Source organism: Acanthochromis polyacanthus, chromosome 21, assembly GCF_021347895.1.
Source record: "Acanthochromis polyacanthus isolate Apoly-LR-REF ecotype Palm Island chromosome 21, KAUST_Apoly_ChrSc, whole genome shotgun sequence".
NCBI classification, from domain to species: Eukaryota; Metazoa; Chordata; class Actinopteri; family Pomacentridae; genus Acanthochromis; species Acanthochromis polyacanthus.
The window spans coordinates 4955612-4969628 of record NC_067133.1 but is presented as its reverse complement, the minus strand read 5'-3'; the positions used below and the strand labels follow the sequence as shown (position 1 = coordinate 4969628).

The window sequence follows — 14017 nt, the reverse complement described above, 5'->3', positions numbered from 1 at the left end:
ATCTGGGGAAACAGCAAAGGTGTGTCATTCTAAAATCTTGTGTGAACCTTTCCGATGTTTAATATTCTTGTTCATAGCTGGAATCTTGACTGTAAGTTGCCTGACTTAAAGATAGGCGTGTGTCTAAAATGTAAAGCAATTATTTATTTTGCAATTATTTCTATTGGTTATAATCTTTGAAATTGAGAAATTGAAACATCTCGTTTTAATAACAGTTCAGTTATAGAGTAGAGGCTGTAGTAGTTTTATGATAAGTAACTGAGTAATAAATATAATATATATTATAATTATGTTATCATATTATTGTATTCATTGGTAGATAAATATGTAAATAAACATTCATATAAATAAAATGAATCAAGAAATGTGTCTGTTGACTAAATAGACAAGGCAATACATATATGAATGTAATAATTTAAGTTTTATATATATATATTTAATTATTTTCAAACGACAATTTTTATTCATTTCAGAGGATTTTTGTTGTGGACTGTTGCTTCCTCATCTATTCACATTTATTCCATAGCCATATTTATTTATATATTTACTTAATATTGAATAAAAATTATATCCCATAATAATCTCAATAATCCATAACAGTCCAGGGCACCAAGCAGGTAAAATAATGCAGAGATACACGGAAAGCAACCCTCTCATGTCTCCGTAGACGCTGAAGCGGAACCATAGTCGTTCCTATTGAGGACCCGGATTATTTTCAAACGCACTCAGCCACCGGAAGTGTAACGCTCAACGCGTTCATGTGGGTTGAAAACAGAAAGTGGAGCCGAAGACATTGAAGTGTAAAAATTCAGAGGGGAAATATAAAGATTTCAGAATAGAAAATGTCGGACAACGAAGATAAGTAAGTAACAGAAGAGTCTCAACGAGCTGCGAGTTAATTTAGCCGAGAGACGGCTAAAGTTACTGCTAACGTTAGCATCTTAGCTCACACACCTGCCCGGTGTAAGTCGGATCTGGTGTCTTTTTAAAACGTTTTTCTGTCTAATTTATAGCTTCGATGATGGTGATTTTGATGATGCGGAGGAGGACGAGGGATTAGATGATCTGGAAAACGTGGAAGATGTAAGTTCGTCGCTCAGTTAGTAGATAAATGTCTAACAAAACGAATTATATATACTAACCTTTAATGTTATTTTTTTCTAACCTGTCTGCTTTGTCTTTTGGTTATTTATGTTGTTGTATGTAAGCTGCTGAAAACTTTGAATTTCCTTCGGGAGTAATAAAGTATCTATCTATCTATCTATCTATCTATCTATCTATCTATCTATCTAATAGTTTAGTGGTTTTCATTTGTGATGTGGCTGATCCTATTTTGTTTTTTTTTTGTCGTCTCTGTTGCTGCCATAAAATACAGTTTGACCAATAATGTAATTGTGTTTTGCTTTGATGAGCAGGAAGACCAGGAGAATGTGCAGATCCTCCCAGCAGGAGAAGGTCAGCAGCCCAACCAGAAGAGGATCACGACACCATACATGACCAAATACGAGAGAGCCAGAGTGCTGGGTACTCGAGCTCTGCAGATAGCGTGAGTGTTATCTTTTCTCAAATCATATATTTATTTTTATTAATTTCATTATCCTGTATTTAACCAGGAGAAATCCCAATGAGGTTAGCAGCCTCTTTTGTAAGGTCCTGGCCAAGATAGGCAGCAGCAAATATAAACAGTTACACAGTTAAAGCTCAATTAAAACACGAGCAAGTTATGGAAAACAAGTGCATGTTGTGGAGTCGGCCTCAAGAACTCGCAGTTTGGATTTAAAGGCGCTTAATGAGATTAACTTGGTTAGTTTCCACTTTTTCTGGAATGCGAGTCGCTCCCTTAATCACCCTCAACTCTGTTGTTGTTTTTATTTTCCTACAAACTTATTTTATACAAGGATTTTTCATATAATCATCCCTAAAGTTTGTCATGTATGTAAGGGGGTACTTCACCAGAAAACATCACAGGAGAAAGATTGTTCTTTCGTTTCATGTTTATTATTTTTCAGCATAGTCTCCTTTAATTTCAGTGCACTTAGTCCACCGATGTTAAAGCTTCTTTGTCCCCTCCAAAGGAAAGTCAGATCTTGAGCGTTCAGATGCTCTTTACCTGCGTGGATGACTTCATCAGCGTTCTGAAAATGGCGCCCATGCAAGTGGGATTTTAGTTTGTTAAACCCAAAAGTCAGACATTACAAGATCAGATGAGTAAAGTACATTGGCCAACAGTTCAAAGCAACATTTGGCTGCTTCTGCCACTTGAAGCATCAGCAAACCAGCTCAGAGCTTTCCTCTCATTTTGTCTTTGATTGCTTCAAGCATTTGAGTGTTTGAGGACAGTGATATAAGACTTTAAAGTAAACAGTTATGCCCTCAAATAGAGATTCTGCCACTTGTTTTCAGGTGCAGCTAAGAACTTTTGGAAGTACCTTCATTCATGTGTGCTCATATCGACATATTTGGTTGACCTAATTGTGATGTTGAAATACCATGCTGGTCAAACTAGAAGCAAAGAATGGACCCAGACAAAGCTTGATTAATGCAGTGCATAGGAAACGATGAGGTTTCCATCTGTTGGTAAGAGCAGAAACTTACAATCAAAAGAGGAGATTGTACAGGATTTCTTTAAGTGGTGATAGTCAATGTCTTTTAATATTTTTACCTTGTTAACATGTCCATGTGGTGTTTTTATATGCTAGAAATAATCAGTCAATGCTATGACTGAGCATTTCCAGTTTGAAACTGCAGTGTGCTGATGACAATCTGAAAAATGCCACCGTCTGCAAGCTGTTCTCCAAAGACAGAAAACTTCTGGTCAAACATGCATTTGTCTGCTCAAATCAACAACACGTCACCATTTAGCTTTGTACCTCAGTCCTGCCAGGGAAGCACCTCTTTTGGTCAGAAGACTATACAGAAACAACTACTAACTACTGATCAGTGTAAACAAGATCTCATTTTCCACCAACACCGCTTGCTGTGTGGTTCACCTGTTGACTTATTTCCAATAGCATGTGCGCTCCAGTTATGGTGGAGCTGGAAGGAGAAACGGATCCCTTGCAAATAGCTATGAAAGAACTGAAGTAAGTGATCATTTTTATTATTTCTTCTGATTTATGAAGTAAAATATTTCTCTGTCTTTAGTGTTTCAGTCCTCACATATAGAGCAGGTTAATGCAATGGTGTCTTACTGTAGTTTTTGTTTGTTCCCTCCAACAGGAGCAGAAAGATCCCCATCATCATCCGCAGATACCTTCCTGACGGCAGTTATGAGGACTGGGGCTGCGACGAGCTCATCATAACAGATTAAACAACTCATCCACTGATAAAACAGCGTGTGGTGGTTCACAGCCGCCATCATACCAGGTCTGTCAGCTACGTAAACCCAGAAGTTACCTCCATGTTCATGAATGGATTTGATCCAAATATTTTTAAGGTGATACTTGAGATGTCGCACACAGAGACTCATGAAAAATCTAAACAATATGTTAGTTACTGGTTTATAATCCTGCAAACTGACTTGTTATCTTTGTCTAATTATGTCTGTTCATTCTGCTCAAGTCAAAGTTTTGAGTTAGAAACTACCTTTTTAGCAGCTGCATTACAACAAACAGCCACCAGGGGGAAGCGTAACTTCAGTCAAACAGTTTCTTTTACAAAATAATCCTGTGTTGTAAGTTTTCCATTTGTTGTTTTTGATGAAAAATCATTAGTGTAAAGTAACAGTTTTATTGTTATAAATAAACTCTTTTGTATAAATTACACTTCCTCATTTTTATTGCTTACACTGTGAACTATCACAAAGGTTGGAGTGGGAAGTTATCACTGTTTGGATTCAGATCTGTGTCGCAGGGGGTTTACAAGTTTAATTTGGCAGTGAATCAAAAATGCAACAACCTGTAATCACAGCTTGGTAAAGGTCACAACATCCCTCCTCATACAGCTTTAGTTTTGTCATGCTTGATGTTATCTTACAGTATTAAAGACTGTAATGTTAACTAAATGTCAAATAATTCTGAATTGTGTCAATTACAGGAGTTGCAGTGTTTGTGATTACATCAAATTAAGAGTCTAGATTTGCTATATGAAGAATACAGATACCAGAGTAGGAAGTCAGTGTAACAAATGTCAGTATGTCTTTCGATAATGACCTTCAAATCTTCTATTTTTTCACTACTTTATACGTCCACCTTTATTTTTAGTATTGAGACACACTCAGTCCTCAACAACATGGTGAATAGCAGTGTTTATTTCTGACATGTTCTGACATTCTTCAGACTTTTCTTCACTAACAAATCTGCTCTTTCTTTATCTTAAAGAACTAGAAAATCAATCAGCTCTTCTTGTGTCGAACGCTCTGATTGGCTGTTTAAGCTGCAAATTTCTGTTCCAGATACACATAGAAATAAGTCTGAGAATGAAAATGGAATGAAATGTTTTTAAAAGTGTGATTGTGCGCTGATTCAGATTCTTCATCATAGCTTCTACCTTTCTCTTTAGAACAACCCAAAGTTCCATTAGATTGTCGTCTTGTGACATACTTGTCAATGTCAAAGTTTTCACTTTTTCCTTCTTTTGAAACTTGTGAGACTTCGACAGTGTGCTTTGGATGGTTATGCTGGGATATTTCTCTTCTGTTACACCTCTGCCGACTGAGAGACATCATGTAGACTAGTATTTAATCATTTTTGATGCACCTTTTAAGCTCAAGCAGTGCTGTATTATTACATTCCCGTGTATTTGCTTCCTGTGTTCTTGCTTGGAGTCTTGCAGTCGGATTTTTCAGTTTGTCTGGCAGTTCTTGTCCAGGTGGAACCGTGATGAAGACGTGCAGATAGACGCATCTCATCATTCCGAAATTGAGAAAGTTCTGCTGTTTTTATGACCATGTTCATGCACTTAGGCTGATTGATGTGAAGTTTAGCTTCAGTGATCACAAGTGTGTTCATGTTTGTTGCCTGGAGTCTGAAGCTTAAATTTGCAGTCTTGTTTTTCTGTATGTGTTTTTGATTGTTATGAAGAGGAACTACTCTCTTGTTTAACTTGGAAACAGTACAATTACTGGAGGAAATACAGTTCAGAATCATTTGTCATTTACACCCCCTGTCAAAAGTTTTGAGACGGGTTCTCATTCATTTGAATGGGGGTGTAACTCCTTGATGACTGAATTTACTTCCAATTAAAAAAATATTTTTTTGTTTTTCCTTTCCAGCTGATGCTAAATTAAGTGGAGATTGTTCATTTATCTATTACACATATATAATAATAAGGTCCCACTCTTGACTGATCCTACCAGAAACCAGTGCTTGCAAAAGGTTCCGAGGTACGTACTGAATATGCACAAATCGGCATCCAGGGAATGGATACACTATCTGCAGTCTGAATGAAAGTGATATGATGCGAATTTGCAACAATAGGCGTCAAGGAGTTAAGTGACATCATACGGGGTGTACTCACTTCTTTTGTATGCTGTACTGCAAATACCTGACAGGTTTTTGGTTGGTTTTGTGTTCAGGAGCTGTCTTTGAAAGGTGCAGCTGATGGAGAAATGCTCCAACTGTCAGAATGCTCTCTGGGTCTCCCTCCTCTTCCCCCTCCCCGACACAAACAAAAACACACAAAGCAGCCAAACAGTCAGTGTATTGTTTCAGTAAAATGGGCTGTTGCAGAGGCCGAAAGACGGTCAGAGAGGGGTGAAAGTTTGGAAGAGAGCTGCAATGGCTTTGTTGTGGAAAGATCTGCATGCTGGTGTTCACTGTATTTACAATAATGGAGCACCTGACTGAAACGCAAACTGATGAAGACGCACATTTCTCGAGTGAATTGAGTTTATCTCACAAACTTTTAACCATAATCAAGAAGGAGCTGGTTCGTGCTGGCGTTTATAATTGTGTATAGTCGCAGCTGTGTCATTAATTTCTGAAGAAGGCTGTTTTAATGTGTGAGTCTTTTGAGCAGAGGAGACGGCGCCTCAGGGCGACTCTGCACTGCTTTCATGGGATGGAGAGGGCCGCACATGTGACACTCACCAGCACCGACCACAGCGAGGCCACCATCAGGCAGCCCTCAAACCCAGTTAAGGACATGACTAATATGTCCTAAGACTTTTAATTTTGTATTCGTTTCGTGTTTTCTTTCTCAGTTGTTCCTTTTTCGCTGCTTCACACAACGTCTCTGACTGTGGAGCTTAATCTACACCATCAGTCAAAAGTTTGGGCACACCTTCTCATTCAGTGCTTTTTATTTATTTGTATTATTTTCTGCATTATAGATTAACACTGAAGAGTAAAACTTTTTTGTTTGCAACATAATTTCATTAATCTACAGTGCACAAAGGAATTAAATATAAAAAATTACTGAATGTGGAGGTGTGTCCAAACTTTTGACTGGTAGTGTACATTTCTGAATAAATAGGACCCAGAACGTCACAGTCTGACCTTTACAGCATGTTTGTAGAAGTTTAACCTTGCCAGCAAGTTGATTTCTTGCAATATTTGTGAATTCACAAATCTCTCAATTCACATCTCTCAAGAAACCATCTTGCTCCGCTCCCGCCTTCACTTTTCGTACAGCACCAAGTTGGTTCACGGCCAATCACGCAGCAGTATTCGTGTGTGGGGCGGGATAATGGGCGGGATATCCGGGTGTGATGACAACACCAAGCGCCAGTAGATCTAAACAAACATGGCAACGGAGGACAACGATCGTGTAGATGCTGCTATTAAGTCAGTTTTAGCTGAATCTCCTATCGCTTCTTTGAAGGAAGAACGAGAGGCGCTTTGCGCATTTCTGGATGGTAAAGATGTTTGTGCTTTTTTACCTACGGGTTTTGGTAAGAGTTTAATCTACCAATTGGCTCCGCTCGTTGTGAAGAAACTTCAAAGGGACATACTGTTGCATTGTCCAATCCGTGCCTCTTTCCTCCGAACGGATTTACATGAAGCGGTCCCAGATTGATATTGTGGAGTACTATCAAGTACTACACAATTATTAATCTGGCTATTGCCTGGTTAGTAGAAGTTTATCACGGCACAAACAGAGGAGTAACTTAGAAATCAGGTTGGAAAAGGTTACAAAATCATCTCTAAAGACTTTCCACTGTACGGGACCATTGTAAGGTCACAAAGGAACCCTGGGTAATTGTGGAGTCAACATCAGGACAACACTAAAAAAAACAATGATGTCCATATCAGGGCTGCAACGGGAAAGCAAATGCTCTTGAAAAAACCTTCCTGCGTCTCTGTATTTTGCTACATATCATGTGGACAAGTACGAAGGTTGTTGCTTCAATGTTTTGTTGACAAATGAGACCGAAAATAGAACATTTTGGTTCAAATGAGAGACGCTATGTTGGGACAGAGGAAAATCCTACATTCCTCTATAAGAACTATATCTGTCTGTGAGGCATGGTGTTGGCATCACGGTTTGGGTTTGTTTTCCTGCATGGTTTGCCATCATTCGTGTACCAATACATTCCTAATTTTACCAGCAAAGTCTAAAAAAAAAAAGTCAGAACATCTGTCCATGAACTGAATCTCAAGAGTATGTAGGTCATGAGAGGAGAATTTAACCTTAAAAAGGCAAATTGGCTCAATTTAAGGTTAGGAAATGGAATGACCTAGTCAGAACCTGAATCCAACAAAAATGCTGTAGAAGAACCGGAAACCTATTAACATCCCAGAGTTGAAGCTGTTCTGTATGGAGGAGCGGGCTAAATATCATCCAAGTTGGTGTAAGGGACTGATCAACAGCTACTGCAGCAACTCCACATTCTAGACAGATGAGTTTGGAAGTGGGTCTAGAGGAATCCATGCCTCGATGGGTCAAGGCTGTTTGGCAGCAAAAGGGGGACCAACACAATATTAGACAGGTGGTCATAATGTTATGCCTGATCGTTGTATAGCAGAGATACCAAGCAGAACTTGATCGGCTGAGTGATATGGAATGCTGAGTCACATTCTACCTGACCTTGGAGAGACAGAAATGCAACCCTTACACCCATCAAAAGTGCTTTTGATTAATATGTTGGAAGTGTGAATGGGTGTGTAAAATTCCTATGATTTTATCTGTATCGCTTTTTAGATTTCACATTTCAGCTCCAATCTGAAAGAGAGGGTTTTTGGGGGGGGTTTTTCTTCGGTGGATGGGTCGAGTGTGGGGAGGAGGGTGGGTAGCGAGGATTGCAGGGTCTATGCGCAGAGAGCAAGAGTCCCTTTGTATCCCGCTGAAGCTACAGACCAGGCAGTTATGGGTAAGGCTCTCTCGTTGCCCTGTTTCCCTCCTCCCCCGGATCCCTTTCAATGGCCCTCTTTGTCTTTCCAAAGTATCACACAGCCGATTAAAGAGAGGGAATTAGGAGTCAGGCTTAGCCCGCGACACACACGGAAACACACACATACATGCATGCTCCAAGAAACCTGAAATATGCATATAGGCACGCATAGCCCATCGTAACCCCCCAGGCTACATTAGTTCAAGTGGAGGGGAAGCTTTCCATCGCTGAAATCAGCTGCGAGCTCCATGAGTGTGGATCTGATGACAGCGCTGCTAGTTGTCATGTCATACATTGCCGCCGCAGCCCCATTCACCGCCTGCCCCTCCAAGCCACCATCACTCATGTCGAGCTTACCTCCACTAATGGTCAAACTGGTGTAGCTGAGAGCCGAGCCCCTGCTAGCTAAAGTGAATTATCCACTAGCTGAACAGATTATGCTGAGAATGTGAGCAGTGGCTGAGGCATTATAGGCCATGAAGACATGCACTTTTGTTTTTCTGTGTATTTTATTTATGAGAGGGCGAGTTTTTTTTTTGCCAACCTCACAACAATGGGAACATTTTCAGTGGACAAATTGTTGCTTAAAAGTCCGAAAATTCTTATCTTTACTGCGCTGTATTAATTACGCAGATGGAGATGCTTCCAGTGTTAGTTACATTGTGAGAATATTTGAAGAGGCAGACTTCTATTCGAGCAGAAATAATAAGACCTTTATTTCAAGTGGAGAATAAAACATCATTAGTCATCATCACATGTGTAGGCTCTGGCTGCTGCTGTTATTTAGAGGCTGCTCTGCTGACAGTTACACAAGATGAGAAATATGAAATACTTAAACGGCAGTAGGAGTAAGTTTTCTTCTTAACACACGTAAACAACAGTGCACACAAACTTCAATCAAATATAAATAAAGAATGTAAAATCCAAAGCAATGTTGCGCATGTTTCACACAAAGCAACAAGCGCGTACAATGAACTCTGCACCTTGTTTTGGAGGTAAATCGCTAAATAAGGACTTTAAGCTTCAACTAAGCAGTAAAACAAGCAGATCTGTGTCCAGCAGGGATATATTGTGCATAAAAATGAAGCAAATTATAGTTTTCCTTTAACCTCTCCAGATGTAGAATAAGATACTTAAAGTACAGATATATTTAAGAAATAAAGAATACAAATTAGAGCAATAACAGACAGCATGAGAAACTGTTTAAAAATCGAAAATGACACCAACAAATGAGTTAAATGGAGGTTGTTACCGCTCCGTTTCATCTGTTTTTAAAGTGTTATTAAGGACAAGGCACATTATATGTTGATTATTAGGTTGTGTTAAAAAATGCTCAGTCTCTGGCAGCTGTTTCTCGGTATTGGCATCATCCACTTTGTAAATGTCTTAAAATATATTTTTTAGTAACACAACTGCAAGCAAAAGGTCTGACTGTTCACACTGAATACTGTTCTATGTACACATTTTGTATTACACACAAGCAAAAGGCAAAAAAAGGCAGTGGTGCGGACATTCAGTGAAGATAATGATGGCGAAACACAATCTATAGCATTCCAGTCACTTTTTAGAACAACCGTTGTATTCTGTAGCGACACACTGTGATCATCGTCAGTGTAAATGGATTATCTGAGTTTAAATAGAATTGTGTTTTGTCGTGATCGTCGGTCATGAGTCAGGAACCAATGACATTATCACACACATCAGTGCCATTGTGAGAAAAGGCAAAAGTAGCTTTTGACACAAGTAAATTTTAAAGTAATTTACAATAAGTCACCCTGGACAAACGAGTCCCAGCTAAGATGAAAGCTAATTGGCTATAAAATGTAAGGTAGTTTTGAGTGTCACGTTGGGAGAAACCTCTTGTAAATCAGTTTCTTCTCTAATAAAAGTAAACATGAAGTTTTGGTGTCAAAACTTTGGTCATTTTTTCTTACAAATATTTAGTAGCTATATGCATCAATACAGGTACATTTGCAAATTCAAGTACATTGTAAAAATAGTTCTGATAAAAGTCAGCCATTATGAAAATTGTTTTTGACTAAATATACAAAAAAAGAAAAAGAAAAGAAAACCCCAAAAACCTCAGTGTGTTTTCAGGCATTCGTCTTCAATACCTGTTCATCAGACATTTTAAGTGAAGACAGCGTGATCATTTTAATTAAACAGGGACACATTGCTCATGTAGTATTTGTATTGACGTACAGAAAAACTTTGTGCCTTATAAAATATTTGTCTGAAATACCAACAAAAGTTTGGCACTCCTTTCTCGCTGCATTATAAAAACATCTCATTTAGAATGAATTTGGCTCCCTCTCAGCCACACCCTTCACACTTTGTGCCTGTGTTGGCCTGTAGCAGAGGGTTGAAGACCGCGGGATGCCCCCTCTGATACACATGAAGTCACCACCCATGGATTTGTGTGTTGCTTGGAGTGCTGGACGCTTTCTTGAGGTGGTGTTGTGGGCGGAAGTTTTTAATTTTCTTTGCACCACCAAAGTAAAACCCTCTCTGACTACTACATTGTGTGCTTCTTCAAAAGAACCACACGGAGCTCATCCTTGGGCTGTGATGACATTTTTGCATCTGGCCAAGAGCTGAACAGGGTTTCCTGCCTCCCCAGATGACTCCCCCAGTGCCTGCCCACTCCCCCCTGGCCAGACCAGCTTCACCACTGATACCACCGACGCTGCTGCTCCTCTGGTCTGACGCTGGGGCTGAACTTGCACCGGAGCCCTCTGGTCTCATTGTCTGTCATGGCCGCGACAGTGTTGTGTAGACCGGCTGTTCCCAGTGTGTGGGGCTGTGCGACTGCGTTACGCTCACTGGGTCAGTGATGGTGGTGTACAGGGGCCTCTGGGAGGGCCCCATGTAAGAAAAGGCGGAGTACAACCCTGAGGCCTGGCTGGAGTGGGCGTAGTATGACCCTGAGGCCTGGTGGTCAGCGTAATCTGCAAACTGAGCCCTCGAGGCCAGTGAGGGGAAGGCAGAACTGTAGTGAGGGAGGCTGAGAGGGGTGTAGGTGACGTGGGAACCTGCCGAGGCTGTTTCTACAAAGTGGCCTCCGGTACCTCCGGACTCGCTCTTGATCTGAGCCTTGGAGTGGTCTGAGCCCAGAGGGGAGCCGTGGTGTTGCTGCGGCTGCTGCTGCTGCTTGGAGAGCCAGGCCGCTGAGTGTCCGCTGGCCGCTGCCAGAGCTGAGGAGATGCCGTAGGTGTAGGGAGAAGCTGGGGAGGCTGTCGCTGCTCCTCCTGCCCCGGCACTCTGCCCAACCCCCGGGTGCCCGTTGGGGGGAAGGTACTGGTCAAACTCGTTAACGTCAAAAGGCTCCATGTTGGCCATCACCTCATGACTTATTTCACCAATGTCCACATTCCCAAAGTCAATGTGAGGTTTCCCAGATCCCGGAGCACCTGAACTCGCTTCTGCTCCCATTGAGCCACGGGAGCTGCCATTCCCAGCACCCTCCCTTTTACCCTCCCCTGTCTTCCCCGGCTGAGACTCTGTCTTCGGAGTGGTGGGAGGTGTGGGAGGACTGTGGCTCTGACCTGTAGAGACACAAGAATGCCGTTATACCACTTTCACCTTGCAGATATTTAAACAATGACCTGACTGTGTGCCATCCTGTCAGGTGGAATCCACACAGATCTAACACTGCGACAGAGATGCTATCAGTAGGGGGAGTGCGAGGGAGCCGGCAGCCCACCTGCAGCACGAGGGTGGTGCCCATCTGCCAGAGGGGACCCGGCTCCCTCACTGTGGACCACATCCAGGTGGAGGCCCTTGTAGTGGGACTGGCTGTGGCTGTCCTCACCGTCCAAATGGCTGTCGGCGTCACTTCCTGATCCGGATCCAAGCTTTCCATTCTTGCGGCGTCGTGGCTGGTACTTGTAATCGGGATAGTCCTTCTTATGCTGCTTCCTCAGCCTCTCTGCCTCCTCAATGAACGGCCGCTTGTCACTCTCATTGAGAAGCCTCGGGTGAAATAAGAGGATTTTGGATTGATTTGTTTAAAGTATGAAGAGTAGAAAAAGGCTCAGAAACCAACAGTGTAATGTTCAGAATATTCTACAAGATGGTGCAAAAACTGTGCAGAAATTTAGTGTAAATAAATATAAAACAATCAAATTCTTCTTTTTAGGCACAACAGGGTGATTTCAAGGAGCTGGATGCACAGACTACAGAACATTTCCTCGTGCAGAATATCAAATAGTCCCTTTTTTCCTCAGATAGCTCCATTTGCTACAGCTGCATCTAACATGATGCCTTCCAGGGGCTTTCAGCTGCTGGACAGTAATGAAATAACATGGGCCAAAGTTGCATCCTGTCTGCAAGCGCAGGACTGAGCTCCTACTATTACTACTGCTGGCAGGAATGGCATGAGAATCTGACCCGACCTTCCACAGCCCCTCCTGCTCATCGTCTATCTGGGCCAATCCTGACCGAACCCAAGGTCAAGTCTTTATCTAATTATTATCTGATCTTTGCAAGGTTAATGAATCTAACCCCTCTGGCCTTGTTGACAGGAAATAGTGAGTATTTTGTGGAGTACATGTTGGGGTAACAGCTAACCCTACAATCAAGAATTCAGCCAAAATCTGGTTGGAAACATCAGAAATTTCAACATATTGTGCATTTATTAACTAACAAGTAAGGTTAATTTAGTGGCTGTAAAAATGCTCTCATCTCTTGTCCTCAGTGTGAGTCTGCAACTCAAAATTTCTCTTCAGTTTACAGAAAACTCAAATGGATCAAAGAGGAAAAAACATGATGGGGACTTTGAGTAAGTGTGGCAAAGATTACGTGACTTAATCTGAAATTTGGAACATTTTGTTGTTGATTTTTCCTAAAATTCAAAAAGACCCCCTTACCCTTGTTGCTTCTCCTCCTGCCCCACCCCTGGGTGCCCATTAGGGGAAGGTACTGGTCAGACTAATTAACATCAAAAGGCTATATTGGCCATCACCTCATGACTTATTTCAAATCTTTTCACATATTCTTGGCTTGACACTGATCTTTCTATGATCCTGTCTTGTATTACTTCCCCTTCACCAAACATCTGGCCCCTGCAGGACAGTTATGTTTCAACAATTATGATGAAGATTTATTATTTGATTTACTTTGAAGTGTTAATGACTTTTTGAAAGAGCCGTCTAATGCCCCCACACCGCTGCTGTCTATTTCCCACCTCCAGTGACTACTGTGAGTGTCCTCACCTCCACAGCTTCCCCAGGGTCTTGCTGAGCTCCGCGTTGTGCAGGTGCGGGTGCTGGTCCGCCAGTTTCCTCCGCGCCGCCTGCGCCCACACCATGAACGCGTTCATGGGCCTCTTCACGTGCGGCTTGTTCTTGCTCCCGGTGTTCACGCGCACCGGCATGGGCACGAGGGTCCAGTCGTAGCAGTTGAGCACCTGGCTCACCGCCTCACGGATCCCCGCCGGGAAGCGCTCATCCTCGTCTTCGGATTTGACGGACGAGCAGCCCGCCGACGCATCGTCCAGACCGGCCAGCTGCGGCTGCTGCCGCCCGTGGAGAGGCGAGTCCCCCCCGCCCGTCGCGCCGGAGGAGTGGCCTGGCGACAGGGAGCGACTGTCGTCCGACATCCCCGGACTGAGCTCGACCTCTGAAAAGCTCTGCTCTTCTCTGGACATGCTGCTGCACAAAAGGCTCCAGGTGCGCACAGGAAAGGGCCTGCTCCTAAATGCTCAGCTACCTGTTGGGCTCCTGTTCCTACTTATCCCTACAGTGA

The 14017-nt window shown here is 42.1% G+C and overlaps 2 protein-coding genes across 3 annotated transcripts; one reads left to right on the top strand and one right to left on the bottom strand.

Moving 5' to 3' along the window:
• Window positions 1–705: 705 nt before the first annotated feature.
• Window positions 706–3762, top strand: polr2f (RNA polymerase II, I and III subunit F). The gene is made up of 5 exons (XM_022208706.2): window positions 706–862; window positions 1014–1083; window positions 1416–1546; window positions 3012–3083; window positions 3220–3762. The coding sequence occupies exons 1-5, from the start codon at window positions 843–845 to the stop codon at window positions 3308–3310; spliced, it is 384 nt and encodes a 127-aa protein (XP_022064398.1). The 5' UTR covers window positions 706–842; the 3' UTR covers window positions 3311–3762.
• A 5196-nt stretch (window positions 3763–8958) lies between these two features.
• On the bottom strand, window positions 8959–13937 carry sox10 (SRY-box transcription factor 10). Of its 2 annotated transcripts, none has more exons than XM_022208703.2 (3): window positions 13486–13937; window positions 11976–12244; window positions 8959–11817 (listed from the first exon to the last, which is right to left on the bottom strand). In XM_022208703.2, exons 1-3 carry the CDS (start codon window positions 13917–13919, stop codon window positions 11024–11026), a joined length of 1497 nt encoding a protein of 498 aa, XP_022064395.1. In that variant the 5' UTR covers window positions 13920–13937; the 3' UTR covers window positions 8959–11023. The 2 variants fall into 2 exon arrangements, with proteins under 2 accessions (XP_022064395.1, XP_022064396.1); XM_022208704.2 differs by having other exon boundaries at window positions 12084–12244.
• Between the last annotated feature and the right edge of the window lie 80 nt (window positions 13938–14017).